General features: G+C 36.9%; 1 protein-coding gene across 1 annotated transcript; it reads left to right on the top strand.

Annotated features, from left to right (window-relative positions):
• Nucleotides 1-1087: 1087 nt before the first annotated feature.
• On the top strand, nucleotides 1088-16225 carry rab31 (RAB31, member RAS oncogene family). The gene is made up of 7 exons (XM_079613740.1): nucleotides 1088-1272; nucleotides 6890-6969; nucleotides 8769-8850; nucleotides 9855-9926; nucleotides 10724-10830; nucleotides 12155-12264; nucleotides 14134-16225. The coding sequence occupies exons 1-7, from the start codon at nucleotides 1237-1239 to the stop codon at nucleotides 14229-14231; spliced, it is 585 nt and encodes a 194-aa protein (XP_079469866.1). The 5' UTR covers nucleotides 1088-1236; the 3' UTR covers nucleotides 14232-16225.
• Nucleotides 16226-16804: the final 579 nt, after the last annotated feature.

Genomic DNA, 16804 nt, shown 5'->3' with positions numbered 1-16804 from the left:
AGGCTTTGTTTTCTATCTGCAAAAGGTCTTATTTTTCTTTTGATTTGGGGTGAAATATGAACTTTTGAATATGAATTTTTGTGAGATCAACCCAGCCGCTCCTGAAGCTTGGGCACAGTTGTTACAGATGTTCTGACACTGATTGATGTTTTAGTGGAAACTTGCACTAGATTGTTACCAATTCTTTTCTTTTTAATACTGATATTCTGTCAACTTCACTTTATTATTATTATTATAATTTTTGTCTTGTTGAATGCTAACGTACTACTGGATGATTGTGTATGATTATTATTCTTTTTCAGATATAACCCATTTCCACCCTCATTTTTGCTTTGTTTGTTTGTTTGTTTTCCCCTCTTTCTTTCTTGTCATGATGTCAAGTAAGTGAGATGCATTTCAATACTGTATAATTCTAATCAAAGCTATTGACGGACTGATTGTCAATTATGTCAGATGAAAAAAAAAAAAAAAAAAAAGCTCTTTTCCCCTTAATGTCTCTCTGCTAGAGTTAATCTCAAAGAGATACGTACCTACCTGCTCATCTACTTTTGGAAATCCTAGTTTTTCATATTATAGACAAAGCTTTTGTAGCTCATGATCATTGCGAACGGAAAGCTGCCATCTAAATAAAATTATAGGTTGGACAGTAACTTAAGTTTGAAAGTTTTTCACTGAAATGCAGAATATCATGGATCGACCTCTTGCTGCTCCTGCGATGATGCTGTATGGTGTGTTTAGTGATTTATTAACACAATTATGTATAGAAAGAGGTATAATTGAACACAAGAAGCTTAGAGATGAAGGTTGTCTCTGTCTAAACAGGTTATAACTGTGTTTTGTTTGATTTGCACAAATTATCAGTGTACTTTACCGTGCAGAGAAAACTTCAATAATTAAACGACTACTTTAGAATGATAAAACTATATGCCAATTATGGATCATTGTTTAGAACACTCTCGGTTTTATTGTTATTAGAATTAGAATAGTTGTTGTTATGACTTATGAGTCGTTTAGCAGTGCGCCTCTCTCTTAAAGGCGGGGCTTATGTCATCACGTGATGTGAGTGACAGCTTAGCCGAATTTCTCCAGTGGGTTTCCGTTAGTTCTGGGAGGGAGATGGTCAGAGTTTGTGTTTTACAGATGAACAGACTGCTGTGACCGGGATAGATGAGAGTCGACAGAACAAGACCGGAGACTGTTAGAATAATGCTTCAGTTGCCATAACGTGCTTTTACAATGGCCATCAGGGAATTGAAAGTTTGTCTGCTAGGGGTGAGTTGAGATTCCTCTGTCTGTATGTCTGTCTGCGGCTTCAAACGCTTCAGGTTCCATCGACACACGCACACACACACACACACACACACACACACACAAACAGGCTGACTGACTGACTGGAACTGATGATTCCTGCTTCCTTTTCTCATAATTAACGCGTTGAGATGTTTTACCGTCACGCAAAGCTTCGTGTAATGCTAACACAAATAACTTATTTGTTTTTGTTTTTTTATGAGAGAGTTGGAGCTCTCAAAGTTGGAAGTGTTTTCGCATAAATTCATTCTTTTGGAATGTTTGCGGCCATGACGTCACCGCCTGCTGGAGACTGGCAGTGTTCGAAATGGAATTCTAGCGTACTCTGCAGTATATAGTGCATGTTGCATACTGCTTAAAAAACTGAATCTAAAACAGGATACATTACTTTGTAAGAGCACACTACCGTGTTTCTGCAGTATGCATACTGTGTGTGCATAGTATGCAGATTTTCAGTTTACATGGAATTCCCAGATGGCCTAATTTGTAACGGATTTTTAACATCTTTATGACTTGATTAAAATTAACCTAAAGTTAAGACTGGATTAATCTAATGACGTGATGTAATGAGGTCATGTGTCAACAATGTATCTTACTGAAGTTTGAAACTTTTAGTGACATACTGTTTTACATACTTTAAAATAAAAATATTAGGCAGTATTAGGCTACAGTATACTCCTGTACTAGTATACAGTAAGCCGTTAGTATTAGTAGTACACTATGACACACTAAATATAATTTAGCCTACTAGCAATCAGATAAAATAATGATTCAAGTTGCTGTTGTCTCATATTTTTTCATATTACTTCTGGTTCACTCGTCACACTGAAAACTTAAGGTGCATTGCATTATGGGGTACAGTATTCTAAAAAAAAGTGACTTATAGTTGTATATTATGGTCATCCAGGTATTTTATACATCTAGAAAAGTTTCTTGCAGGGTAAGGTATGCATTCTACAGATGTAGTCTACTCTGCGTAGTATTGTTGTACAGATGGTACTCAACCAGAATGCCTATTACCGCCGCGACAGGCACCGCGGCGAAACTACCGCGGTAAAAATAATCCAGTCGCATTTCAAAGTCATTCGCGAAATGACCGCCAGGTGGCGCAGAGGGACATTGTGCAAAACAGCAGCTATTGCCGTATTTTGAAATGTAAGCGGGGTTAATGTCAATTAACAGATGAAATAGGCTACTATAGAACATTGTTTAGGACAGAAAAATAGAATCATAATTTTAAAATAGAGACGAGAACAATATAGCCTTTATTTCAAATTGTAACCTAGACGTCGGTGGGCGACATAAGCCTATTGCCCGTTGGGAGCAGCGTGATAAAATAATAATAATAACAAAAATAACGAACAAAAATAAATTAGGTGCAAAGAAGCTGATTATTTGTTTACTACTCAACTGAGGAATGAGACGAATGATGAGCGCTTTTCTGGAACAGATTGGATAAACCGGGCTTTTCTAAATGAGTATATTCATGGCCGAGTGGTAGAACTTACGTATCGGTCATATGGATGACACGGGTTCGAATCCCGTACAAACAAAGATTATTGTACATTTTATATTAGCCTATTAATGCATGTCATAGCCTATTATTAATGCAGACAATCAAACAAACAAAACATTTTTTTTATACAGGATAGCCTTTTTTTTGGTTCATATAGAGTTTGTAAAACATGGTTTTAATAAGGTGCGATTTGCCAGGGGGGACGGGGATTTCCTTCTGGTCTAAACATCCCTGCTTCTGCTGAATTATTTTAATCCCCCCTCCCTCCACAGTAACCAATGCTATAAATTACTTCACCAATAGACCATTTAAAATATATAAAATAAAGATATGCAACAGGCACGTTTAAACGACAAACAATAAAATCAGAACCAGTTTCAGTTCATGGTTCCAGTGCCTTAATGCATGCACGGCTTTCAAAATGTCACAAAGCGTTTTGAGATTATTTTGAATGAAATATTGAAGTTTTTAATTAAGTATTTTGGCACACCACACCGAGTGGCGCTATCCATTGTTCTTTTATTCTGGCATGTTGAATTAGTGTTCGACAGACGCGGCTGCGCGTTCATTTGGATTTATTTTTCTCATAACAGACAGCTAAAATAACTTAGGCCCTAATAGGCTACTCCGTAGTTTTTTAGTCATACAGATCAGAGTAGAGTAGCCTAGCCTACATCGGTCAAAACTGTAAACTTGTATTCATATTCAAACTTTTATTCAAAAGTGTATCTGTCGTCTCTGTCTCGGGAACTGCGCGTCACAAAAATGAACCGAAAGCCACTTTCCTCCGCTCAGTCACGATAAGAAATCGGCTATGTCTAAAGCTTTTAAATGTCTAAATATTTAATAAATGTTATCTGATTAGGTGATCCGTATGAAACCGAGAGGTGCAGATCTACTCAAAAGCTGTGAGCGCTTCCCAATGATGAACGGACAAGGGTGAAAATCTCGCTATAATTAAATGTAGTCTAGGCTAAATCGCCCTGAATTAAATTGTAAAAATAGATCAGATAATTTATTTGTCGAAATGTTGCGATATTGTTTCATTTAAGTTCATAAATATTATATAAATGTTATTTAGTTTAGCAGCAGCACAAAGCACTGTGGTTCGAGATTTATATATATAAAAAAAATAATAGATAATTCACAAATCGCGCACCCTGGTTGATCCAAAGATCCCCGTGGAATTTAACATTGAGTTGAACATTGTATTCATGACAACAAATGAACATGCGTTTGAACAAATTAACATGCGTTTGTATTTAGGCTTGCTTGGAAAAAGCTGCCCAAACCGAGGTAGCGTTTTATTTCCTCAATTATTGAAATAATTAAATGTTTATTAATAAACTTTTATGACAGAAATATTAGCCTATTAGCCTACATGTAGCCTAAATAATTAAATTATTTCATTATCAACACTTTACTAGCCTAATGCTATGTCTAGAATTAAGTGTGAATTGCGACTTTGTTTTGAGTCGGTCTCGAGCTCAGATCGCCTGTGGGGGGTTGGGGGTTCAGGAGGTGTTAAATGTTCTGTCTTTCATATGCAGAGTGAGCCTGATGACCAGGCAAAGGCAAAATACTTTTAAAGATAAATCTCTCGATGTGTCCAAATGTAGGCCCTTAAATTATAAATATTGTAGTTTTATGTAGGCTATTGTATTTAAAGGGGTTTCACACACACTTTCAGTTGAAGTGTTCAACCCATTTGTTTCAACTGGTTTTGTAGAATTTTAACACGTTTGAGTAGTGTGTTTGTCAACAATCTGGCATTATCTAAACATGAACTATCGACGAAACGCGTTCTTGCCAACTAAACGAATGCAAGTGAGCAGCAGATACAGAGCGCTTATTCGCGATCCACCTCGTTTTATTGTAAGGTGAATTCAACCAGGCATTCTGTTTGAAGCAAGACTCAATCATGTTACAGTTTTTTTTTCGTGATTTGTCTGGATGACACACAGCGACATCAGTATTATCAGCTGTATAATGGGGTTTTACCCTGAAATCTTGTTTAATGTCGAGAGAGACCCGGCGCGCGCAGTGCAGGGAGACATAAACTAAATAAAAGAGATCCAGCGCGAGAGAGAAGCAAAGAAAATCTTAATTTATGTTGCTTTGAACTATTTTCGTTTTGTAGACTATAGCCTACTGTTTTAATTGTTTATTTAGCTGCAATTTCTTTGGCAATACAGATTTAAAATGTCACAAGAATAAGATTCTGTTTCTTACTTAGAAAATAAACTCTAACTCGATGCAACCCTGTTTTAAATAGGCTAAATAAACTGCCCCGACACTTTATTTAAACCTTGAAATGTCCAGGATCTGTTTTTAAAAATTTCTTCCTTTGCTATGACGGGTATCAATTGTCAGTCATCTCAATTTCGTGGATGATTCACAAAACAATAATTTAGCAGATTAAAGATAGCTTCCATTTTCATTTTCTGACGCGATCGGCTGATAATCTTTCCTTCATCAGTTTTGTCGTCTGTGCAGCGGCTCTACTGGAATCTAGCAAATGTATGTTGTAATGTGCCATTGATAATTAAACAAAACGCTTGACTTCAATAAACAGTTACCCATCTAAGCATCAAGAATGGTAAAACATTTAACGCTGTCAGCCAAAGCTAGTGAGATTCGATCTCTCATCGCTTGAAGCTCCGTGAAGCTCGTGCTGTTGCGTTGTCCACTGCGCTACCGTCGGTCCGCTGATGAGACGTTGCTCTTGCAAAGCCTCATTGATGTAGCCTAATATTTTTCTATTGCAATGTTTTGTGTTGAAATGTTTTCATTATTTATTAAATGTATTAGGCCTACATTTAATTTCAGTCTTGTGATTATATGAATTCATTTAACTACATGTTTAACTTGAATTGATCTGTTTTACCACATTTCAATCACTCTCAATGAGCCGCGGCGCGGCGGCAGATTACACAATAGAGAGAGAATAAACTGACACTTTTCAAAGTCTGCGATTGTAGCGCCTCTTAGCGGTCAAAGCCAGCAAATACACCCCCGCAATTTTACCGCCGCGGGAACGGCGGCGGTAAAAGTCTCATTCTGGTTGAGTACCATCTGTATGTTATTTGTGAAGTCGTATGTTATTTGTGAAGTCACATGTCATTCTACTGTCACTTGAAGTCACACATTACTTAAAAGGATATTTCACTTTGAAATTAAATTTTGGTATGTTTTAGCTTACCTGAAGTGCATCCAAGATGTAAGTGTTTTTGTCTCCGCAGTAGTTTCAATTTGGATATTTTTAGGTCAAACCGTTCTTGTCTGTCAGTCATATAATGCAGGTATATAGGAACTGTCTCCAAAAGCATGCAGAGATGTCTCTAATAGCATGCAGAGAAAAGTCCAAATTAAAAAATTCCCCATCGTAAGTGCACATTGATGGCCTAAGACACGAAACAAGCGGTTTGTGTGATAAAACGAACAGTATTTATATTGTTTTTATCTCTTTTACACAACCACGTCCAAGTGATCTGTTTACACACGATTTCTTCCCCGGAAACTTATCTAACCGCCTTCGATTGGACGTTGCATTTTTAAACTCAGCAGAAACGCGTGCGATTGGCTGTACGGCTCAACGTATGCCTTTGATTGACCTGAACAATGAAGCGAGTAGTGTGTCAAGATAGAAGGCTTACAAATTGGGAATAAGTGAAAACTTAACACTCCCGGATGAGTTCGCGCGAGCTTAGGCCATCAATGTGCACTTACGATGGGGAATTTTTTTATTTGGACTTTTCTCTGCATGCTATTAGAGACATCTCTGCATGCTTTTGGAGACAGTACCTATATACCTGCACTATATGACTGACAGACAGACAAGAACGGTTTGACCTAAAAATATCAAAATTGAAACTACTGCGGAGACAAAGACACCTACATCTTGGATGCACTTCAGGTAAGATAAAACATACCAAAATTTAATTTCAAAGTGAACTATCCCTTTAAGTACACATCAAAGTGAGGCGCTTTATCAGTGAGACGTCAATATTCACGTATTTGGTATTTTATGATATCTGTTTGTTTTTCTTTTTCTCATACTCACAGGACACAGGAGTCGGGAAATCAAGTATTGTGTGTCGATTCGTTCAAGATCACTTTGACCACAACATCAGTCCAACGATAGGGTATGGACATCTGTTTACTAAATATCATATTTATAGGGATTTACACATGATTGAGGTGAAGCATGAGACCACCACTTTCTGCTCTGCTGGATGAATCTGTGTCTAAATATTCCTTTATGAGTCAAACACTCCGGATGCAACACGGAGTCCTGTTTTGTCTTGAACAGCTGATTCCGAGTCAGTTTGTTTGTTTCCTCTCAGTTTCGTTTACATCAGCACATGCTGGTTTCTCTGGTGGGTTAGTCATTACTTTTAGACTAGAGAATATTTTTAGCTTTTCTGTTTTGCACCATTTGCACTTTACACAGAAGCTCTTGCAAAATATTGTCTGATTTTTGTGTGTGCATATTTTAGTTATGGTTAACATTGTCATTTCCTCTTTGAATGATGTCTGTATAATATTAGTTTAGGGCATTGTGCATTTTTGCTTTTTTATTGATTATTGTTCATTTTTATTATTGCATTTAATACACACTGTCCGGCCAAAAAAAGGGCACTGTTTGAATCTAAATAGGCAAATGTTTAAGAGTCTATGATTGGATCATTATTGCAGTGATTATTATGTTTCTAGCATGCAACAGTTCTTCTAACCCTAATTGATGGAGTGTGTAGCTTTTCATTTCTTAAACACCCATGTAGGAAGACACATCATGATCATATTCCAGGATGACAATGTCAAGATTCATCAGGATCAAACTGTGAAAGAATGGTTGTGAGGAGCATGAAGAATTATTTTCACACATGAATTGATGATCCTCTGAGTCCAGAGCTTAAATTCAGTGACGTCTCTGGGATGTGCTGGAGGAGACTTTACACAGTGCTGGACTCTTGCATTCTCAATACAAGATCTGGACCAAATATTGATGCACCTCTCAGGGCTCGACATTTTTGTAGGACAAGTGGAAGTGAAAATTAGTTGTCCCAATGGACAAGTTAAATTTCAAACAAAATAAAATGCCATGTTACTTCACGTTATGTGCCACTCATTAAGTCTATTTTACAGATTTAATTGTACCGATTTGAAACAAACACATTTATTTATTTTTTTTCACAATCCGTCGAACCAGCGTCCAACTCAGAATGCTTTGATTGGCCAATCAGGATTCGGTCCAAGTTGAAACATTTTTACCTGCCTCAAAGCGCCAGGAAAAACTCAGAAAACAAGTCACCTTACAGTTACACCAACAGCACCATACGAATTAAAACGGGAACGAAAATTTGTAACCAAATGGAAATGAATTAGACTGGGTTATTTATAAGATGGAGTAATGGTCTGTGGCGTCTGTCGGGGGAAACCCAACCCGGCTGACAAGTAAGTGACGTTAGCTAGCTAGCGTCGGCATCCGTGTACTGTAAACAAGCATTAACAGTATTTGTATTGGTTAAATGTACATAGTTAAATATTAGCTAATGTTCAGATGTAAAGTAGCTACACGGTTTAAAGTATCCCATGGTAAATCAGCCTCTGCCGGGTAGAAAGTGGCATTTATCAAAAATAAATGATAAAATTATAAATCTATACCCGGACAAGTGACTTTTGTGCATGGACAAGTGAAACATAAATTTACTTGTCCGAAGGACTAGTGCCTCAAAAAGTTAATGTCAAGTCCTGACCTCTTGGTGGAAATAACATCACAACATTTATTTCCATCAAGAGGTGCATGAAACATAATCACGACAATAATGATCCAATCATAGACTCTTACAAATTTGCCTATTTAAATCCAAACATTGACTTTTTTTGTGTCTGTATTACCATATTTTTATCATAATGATATTGATAATAATTTGTTTTTCAGCGCATCATTTTTAACTAAGACCGTCCCATGTGGAAATGAACTTCACAAGTTTCTGATCTGGGACACCGCAGGGCAGGAACGGGTGAGAATGTTTTATTTATAAATTCGAGGTTAGAATGTTTTATGAAAAGTGTGTCTGACCTTGTTTTTGCAGCCTCTGTGGCCAATATCATACATGTGTGTGCTTTACTCATTAATGTGTTATTTCACCCTTTTTCTTTCTAATTCCATACATTTGTGTTTAGTTGATCTTTGAGCAGATTCATGCATCTTCTTCTGTCTCAAAGCTTCATACAACCACACAAATAATCAAAATAATAAACGAAGCACCCTCAGTTCTGAGATAGCTGATAACTCCCACTCCATCCATCCCATGATCCATAGCATTCAGCTTCTGTTCTCCACCCACATATTATGCACACAACGGATTTCTGTCAGTGTATAGTTTACTCAAAAAAGAAAATTATGTCATTTACGTTTGGAACATCTTGTGAGTGAGTAAATGATTTATTTTTGGATGAACTATCCCTTTAACACAAGATTAAAGGATGCGAGACAATTCTAGGTCAGACATTTGTCATCAGTTAGTATTCAGAGAAATTTAATTTAGTTTCCAACATACACTCACAGTTCAGAGTTCACTGGAAGTGTGACTCATTGGGTGTGGTGGAAGTGTGTGTGTAAGTTTGAGAAGTGCTGGCATGACTTTGGGTTCACGTCTTTGTTCACTATAGCATGTGCATCTGTTCAGATCGCTCTGAAAAAATGCGTTCCCTTTTGAACTCGCTCAGACGTAATTACCATCTACTTCTTTACAGCAAATCTCCTGCATTCTTTCTGAACCAAAGCCAGCTCAAGTGATCCTAATATGCTTGATTTATCATTAATGCTGTTTACAGTAACTTCATGCTTTTTTAAAGAAAACGTGAGTGGTGTTTTCCGGTGCAAACCTTGCCTGAAGTATGAGCAATAGTGATGTTTGCCTCATTTAAAACATAACATTTATGTTAATATAGTAATCAAAATGAAATTTTACAATCTTTAAAAGCTCCCAACATTAACAAAGTGTATCTTGTTTTTCTCCAGTTTCATTCGTTGGCTCCCATGTATTACAGAGGCTCTGCGGCAGCCGTCATTGTGTATGACATCACAAAGCTCGTAAGTTGCGTCATAGTGTTTGTGCAATTCCTTTCCGAGTTGTTTCTATTTAAAAAGCATGATTAACTGTGTTTAAGGTGCAGTTTACGGAAATACCTCATTTTACAATGCATCATTTATTTGTTCACAATTGACCGTTCGCGAAGACCCGCTCCCCTTAGTTACTGTTGCTATGTCCGACATGCTACGCCACTCTTACACACACACCACATGTTCTCACGCAGTGAAAAACACATTGTGGAGCAGAGAGGACACTGACAGACAGGACAGACCAGCTTACTTTTCGGTTACTTTTTATATTAAACGTTTTAAACAGTCTCACCTTTCAAATTTGGTAATTTTTTTAAAGAAATTTAAACAATAAATAGCGTTTTTTGGCTCTTTAATGTGTCATGACAGATCGCTGTAGAGCATCAGTTAAAGCTGCTCGTGAACCGATCATCTCTTCCTTCTAGTTCATTTATAGCATCAAATAAACATGAATGAACATCAGAAGGAATGTTGTTTTAACCGCGGAAAGGCGTCAGTACACTCCGCTTCTCAAGTTCAAATCCTCCCATGTTAATCTACTAACTCTCCTGACTGCTTTGTCAGACAAAATGGCGGATGGCGAAATATGATTGGTCAGATCACCTGTCAATCAAGCTCCCTGCGAAGGGTCAATTGTTGGAGGAAACAAAATGTTTTTAAAGTGGTTTTATGAGATCTCTTTTGTATCTCAGTTGTTTCTCTGATCTATGAAACAGCAGCTTGTGTTTTTTGTGTTGCATGTGTTGTGATGTGTCTGGTTTCTGCAGGACTCTTTCCAGACGTTAAAGAAGTGGGTGAAGGAGCTGAAGGAACATGGGCCAGAGGATATTGTTGTGGCCATAGCAGGAAATAAGAACGATCTGGGTGACATCAGGTTGATAAAACCCTCTTGCTCTCTCTCTCTCTCTCTCTCTCTCTGAGAACGTATTATATTCTGTGTGAAGTTTTTTTCCAAAACCGATCCAGCCGCTCCTGCTTAGATTTTCATGTCTTATTATACATGTATATTGTGTGATAATTGTACTTGAAGTTGACGTGAAATCAAAACTGACCCTATTGACAATCTTAAAACAGAAACTGCTCTTAATGTGCATGATTCATAAGTGCAGGTTATTCCAAAGAAATTAAAGTATAATCTTTCATCAAAATGTAATAACTTGCAATCCAGTCAAATCCTAATGGATAAACTGGACCAGGGTGGGAAATTATTTTTTTACCAGCCAATTCAAATTTATAAAAGAAAGTGCACTAGCATGTTTTGCATTGCTTCAATAATCTTTTTTTTATTTTTTATTAACACATATTTTATTAATGTAGGCAAATAAAAAGTGATGTGAAAAAAAGCCTGCGAGACCATGGAAAAATTGTGTTTGGTCATATTCTACAGTAAACGTAGGCCTACATGTTTAATGAAAAACAAATATTGACTCATCTCTCAGTAATAGGGTTGGGCCAATATGGCCGACTGTGTATCTGATATGAATAAAACACGTCGGCAAATATATTTGAATGGATTGTTATTGCTGCTTCCATAGACACCATTGTGTATTTTACAAACTATAAATGTATTGTTTTGCTATAAATTACATGCATTTAAATGTCTGAAACCTAAAATAAACATAATTTATGTTGTATATGACAAGCACTGAGCGCGTCCGTCTTTGGCCCGGCGCCAGCCATAGCGCGAAAGCACAGTTTGAATCTGGCAGTTATGTCACATCGGTCAGCTGATGCAGAGCGTGCCAAAATCGAAATTGCTGATGAGATGTAGAGGAAAATATCTAGTGGAAAATGAGAATGTTACGTTACTCGCGCGCTATTGGCTGGTCAGTGGGAACTGCACGAACCAATGGCAGAGTGGCGTAACTGCACGAACCAATCGGTGCGTAGCCCGCCGAACTGAGCACATTCTACCTATAAAAGACGCTCGAATTGCCATGTATTCAGGTTTTTATCGACTGAAGTGACGATCGCTAGTCGTTCGCACCCGCCACTGTGGCTGGTATACAAGTCAGTCACCCGCCACTTTGAAAAAGTACCCGCCATTGGCTGGTGGCGGGTGCTAATTCCCACCCTGAACTGGACTGTCTGTCTTTGCGTCTGTATAATTACACAACATTTGCAGGCAGTCTATTTTCAATGAACCGCTCTGCTGTCATTATTTACTCATATTCATAAAAAACATTTTTTTATTTTAGGGAAGTTCCAACTAAAGAAGCGAAAGATTTTGCAGAGTCAATTGCTGCCATATTTATGGAGACCAGTGCCAGAAATGCGGTTAACGTAGAGGAGCTGTTCCAGAAAATCAGTAAGTATCACTAAAACTAGTCAAGTGTCCACGCTACACCTGACCCACCGTAGCAAACCCGAAACACTACAGCTATAGGCATTGCTAGAGAACGTTTTTTGCAGGGGTTTTTTTTGACACTGTGTCATCTTCTCCCTCATTTACTCTCTTTTTCCAGTATTTTGTGAAGCATTCTCAAGTTAGTGATTTACTCTACTAATAGAAAAGTCGCTTAAAGGTGACACATTATGCCCCTTTTCACAAGATGTAATATAAATCTATGGTGTCCCCAGAATGTGTCTGTGAAATTTCAGCTCAAAATACCCCCCAGATCATTTATTATAGCTTGTCAAATGTACCCCTTTTTGGGTGTGAACAAAAAACACGCTGTTTTTGTGTGTGTCCCTTTAAATGCAAATGAGCTGCTGCTCCCCGCCTCTGTTCAGAAGACTTTACACTTTACCCTTTACACTTTACATACTCGGCAATAACAAAACACGAATTTCAGTCAAATTTCAGAAACAGTAGCGGAGTGCATCCTTATGGAGAGACTCAGGAAGAGGTTCAACTTTTAGACGCACATGGATGTTTCTGAATGGTTAGTGGATACATTTATGTAGTTGTTGTGGAGTTCCCTGAGGTCTTTATTTGACAAAAAAAATGCACAGCTGGATAGTATTCAGTGCTCGTCTGTGCAGCAACGACAGAACAGTTTTCATGCTTTGCTGAAACTTTTGCCATTGCATTAGAACTGGTTACACTGCTGTCGCTTGCTAAAACCAAATGGCGGCGCCGTAAGTGGAAATGTGCAGATTAAAGGGGCGGTAATATTATAATAAGATCCCCTTCCTATGTCAGAAGAGGAGTGAAATCTGATCTGCTTATTTTTTGACATGCTTGCAGAGAAAGGCTCACACAAAGTTACCGGGTTTCACTTTTCACGTTTTCTGGGTTGGTAGATGCACCGGGCACCAGATTATAGCACTAGAAACTGATTTTCATGATATGTCCCCTTTAAAGGGATAGTTCACCCAAAAATTAAAACTGTCATCATTTACTCGCCCTTATGTTGTTCCAAACCTGTATGAGTTTCTTTCTTCTGTTGAACACAAATGGATAGTTTGTGACCCAATTTCGTCTTCTAAGGTGGTGTTTTCCAGGGTTGTTAGGCACACTATGAACCTTTCAAACATGGTCAAACTAGCTTTAATTCATTGCTTTGAGTGATGTATTGCTTTTATAAAATGGTGAAATGCCAATTTACATAAAAACACATGAATGCTCAATAACTACACTACTGTTCGAAAAGGTTTAGGGACAGTTTTTAATTTTTTTTAAAGAAAACTATATTTTTATTAAGCGAGGATGCATTTAATTGACCAAAAGTGAGAGTAAAGACATATATAATGTTATAAAAGATATCTATTTTAAATAAACTGTTCAAAAACAAGTGTTTTCAACATTGATTATAATCCAAAATGTTCTTGAGCAGCAAAGCAAAACATTTTAAATGATATATTACAATATTAAATTTTTCCTGAATTTTTTTTTTCTTCTTCAAATAAATTTTGACTTCTTTCAAAATCATTAGAAACTCTTACCGACACCAAATTTCAGGGCTTTGCACATTAATAATTTTATGCAAGTTAAAATAGCTCCTTTAGTGGAGTATTTAATTCTAGCTGTCCGCGACGACAGCGCTAATTTTAACTTGTTGCAAATATTTCTTAGTCATCTCCATCACCTCTGTGTCACATTTGACATCAGTTTGTGTTTTGAAAGATTGAGTTTCATTATGCTAGTGGCCGCTGTATTTAATCTAATGCAATGACATGCGCACACACTAACTAGATGTGGCATAATTGTTCATGCTCTTGCATCTGTGTGCAGGTCGACAGATCCCTCCGCTGGAGAACACAGACGCGGACAGTCACGATTCCTTCAAACTGACACGACAGCCTCCTCCCTCCACCAAACGCTGCTGTTAGACATCCGCAAGTCACTACACACACCCTAGAGTATGATTCCCTGTGGGATCTGACCCATGTGGTGCATAGATTTGGATCAAATGAAACACAAATCAAGGTGTGTTAATGTTAATGATGAGGATACAGTCAAATGACTGACAAACATGTACATTACAGTAGGAAACAGCAATTCTGCAGCTGAACAGTTATATACCAAGTCATAATGTTTTCTGAATATTGCAGAATCCATTTGGGAGGTGAGTTATCACAACTTGAAATATCAAGTTTTTTAAATGCAATGTTGTGGGTTTTTGTGTGCAATATTGTATAATTTAAATGCTGTCTGGCTAGTAGTAGTTAGTGCTGTGTTTACACAATAATAAGTGCCTTAGAAATGCCATTTTGATGTCGTTTCGATACATAGATGTAAAAACAAAAGCTTTGATTGGTTATTTCTAATCTGGCTTTATATGACCACTTACAATGACATAGGATCGAGTGATGTAAATTACAAACAGATTCGCAAATATGTTGGTCACACTTTGTATTACAGTGTTTATGTTACTCTCCTAAAAATAAAGGTTCTTTATTGGTAGTGATGGTTCCATAAAGAACCTTTAACATCCATGGAACCTTTCCATTCCACAAAAGTTTCAGTATAGTGGAAAAGGGTACTTCTGATTATTAAAATGCTCTTTAGACCAAGAAAAAATGGTTCTTTTCAGAACTGGTCACTAAAAGTTTCTTTGAGGAACCACAAAATGGTTCTTCTCACAAAATCACTGCGAAAATACCCTTTTGGAACTTTTATTTTTAAGTTTTACTTCTGAATAATACTAATAAACCACATTTAATGTCATTTTTTTCATAGTGCTGTGTGTAATAGCACATAGTTTTTTTTTTTTTTTTTTATTCATTATATGGGCACTGTAAAATGAAGTGTTGCCAATTTAGGCATCCTGGAAAGTGAGTTACTTATTAATTCTAATTTTGCTTTGTTAATCTATTAAAGTATTAAGTTAAATATTTACCCCTTTATTAAACGAAAATGTGCTAAATCAGCCACCAGAGGGCACAATTGACTTTACTGGGAACAACAGTTTTGTTAGTTATTTTGCAAACTTCTGCTTACCTGTTGCTGTCAATGGAGAAAAGGTTGACTCAACTGTTTGTTTTTATCCCATTAAAATGTCTAACAATATACGTTTTCCAATAGTTTTGACTCGATTCTGTTCATCTGTTAAACAGGTCCACTTATTAGCTGATCCCTAAATTTCCTCCACAAAAGTTTAAACGAATCACGGCTGTGCTGTCATTACATTACTTTACTTTAAGCATCTCGACCATATTCACACAGCAGTATTGGCTGACCCACTGGCGAGTTTGGGACAGGGCTATTTGTTTGATTGACAGGGATTCTGCCATTGGTTGGGTCATTATTTTTGCAATTCCATTTGGTGACACTAGTGCCTCAGAAATGACACACTTCACCTTTAAGGCTAAAAGCATAAAAGCAGGGTAATTGTGCGTGCTCTTACATAATCAGCCTGCCGCGCTGTGGTCGTGAGTGGATTGATTACCTGTCCTTTAGTTTTTCAATTCTGTAATCGGAATGATCTTTCCTGTCAATCACAGCTGGCAAAACCACACATGTATAACATTACATGCAGTGTATAGTTTATTAATAAATCATCATTGATAAGGAATCACATGCAATATAACATGAGTATATCTATATAATTATATCTCTTTTCTAAAATAAATGTTAGAAGGATTCAAATTTACTGTGAATTCACATATATGCCTTAACCTAGCAAATTCGCTCCGAATCATGACAGAACTGGATGAGATCTGGTCATAATGGTTCCAATTATACATTTTGTAAATAACTAAATTTGTACTTTTGAACTTACCTTTTGTTAGTTAACTTAATTTGTCTTTCATGTGATGTTGTGACAATGGTATCCAACACATTTTGTACCAGATGTCGTCAATAAACTACAAATGCAGTATACAATACATGTTATTGCGTATTTTCTTCGTATTAAATACATTAGTTTGATTCATGAGTATTGCTACAGATTTGGACAGTGTTGAAGATGATATTGTTTTAGAAGATAAAAAGCACAGTTTCTAGTGCATAGGTCGTATCCAAAGATTACAGTACAATATGATTTTATAAATCCCTGAGGGGCCATTTAGCACCGGCAGCTACAGCTGTCCAATGTCTTTTTTCCTCTAAGTGAACTACGGATCTAAACTTTTCTTCATGCCTACTGTATTTCAACAGTAGTTTTTCTTGAGCAAAATATCTTGATTTCGTTAAATGCTGTTTTTTTGTCTATGTGGTGTTTGAATCTGGTACCATTTGAACATTTCAATATTGACAACCATGTTGACTGTGGATGCTTGTTAAAAACTACACAAAACTGCATTCGGCTTAACCTATTAGTCAAAAGTTTGAACACACTTGACTGAATTTATGTTTTGCAGGATTTAAAAAAAAACTTTTGAAATTATGCCTGTTTTTAATTAATTATCTACAGGTGAAACAAGAAAAATTAGGATATCGTGCAAAAGTTAATTTATTTCAG

Source organism: Phoxinus phoxinus, assembly GCF_949152265.1.
Source record: "Phoxinus phoxinus genome assembly, chromosome: 5".
Classification (NCBI taxonomy): Eukaryota; Metazoa; Chordata; class Actinopteri; order Cypriniformes; family Leuciscidae; genus Phoxinus; species Phoxinus phoxinus.
This window is presented reverse-complemented; position numbering and strand designations above follow the sequence as displayed.

Excerpts from the sequence above, each read along its gene's own strand:
- rab31 (XM_079613740.1), top strand. The coding sequence starts at position 1,237 with ATGGCCATCAGGGAATTGAAAGTTTGTCTGCTAGGG. Across the intron at positions 6,970-8,768 it reads AACATCAGTCCAACGATAGG|CGCATCATTTTTAACTAAGA; the intron begins GTATGGACATCT and ends TTTGTTTTTCAG. Across the intron at positions 10,831-12,154 it reads AACGATCTGGGTGACATCAG|GGAAGTTCCAACTAAAGAAG; the intron begins GTTGATAAAACC and ends TTTTTATTTTAG.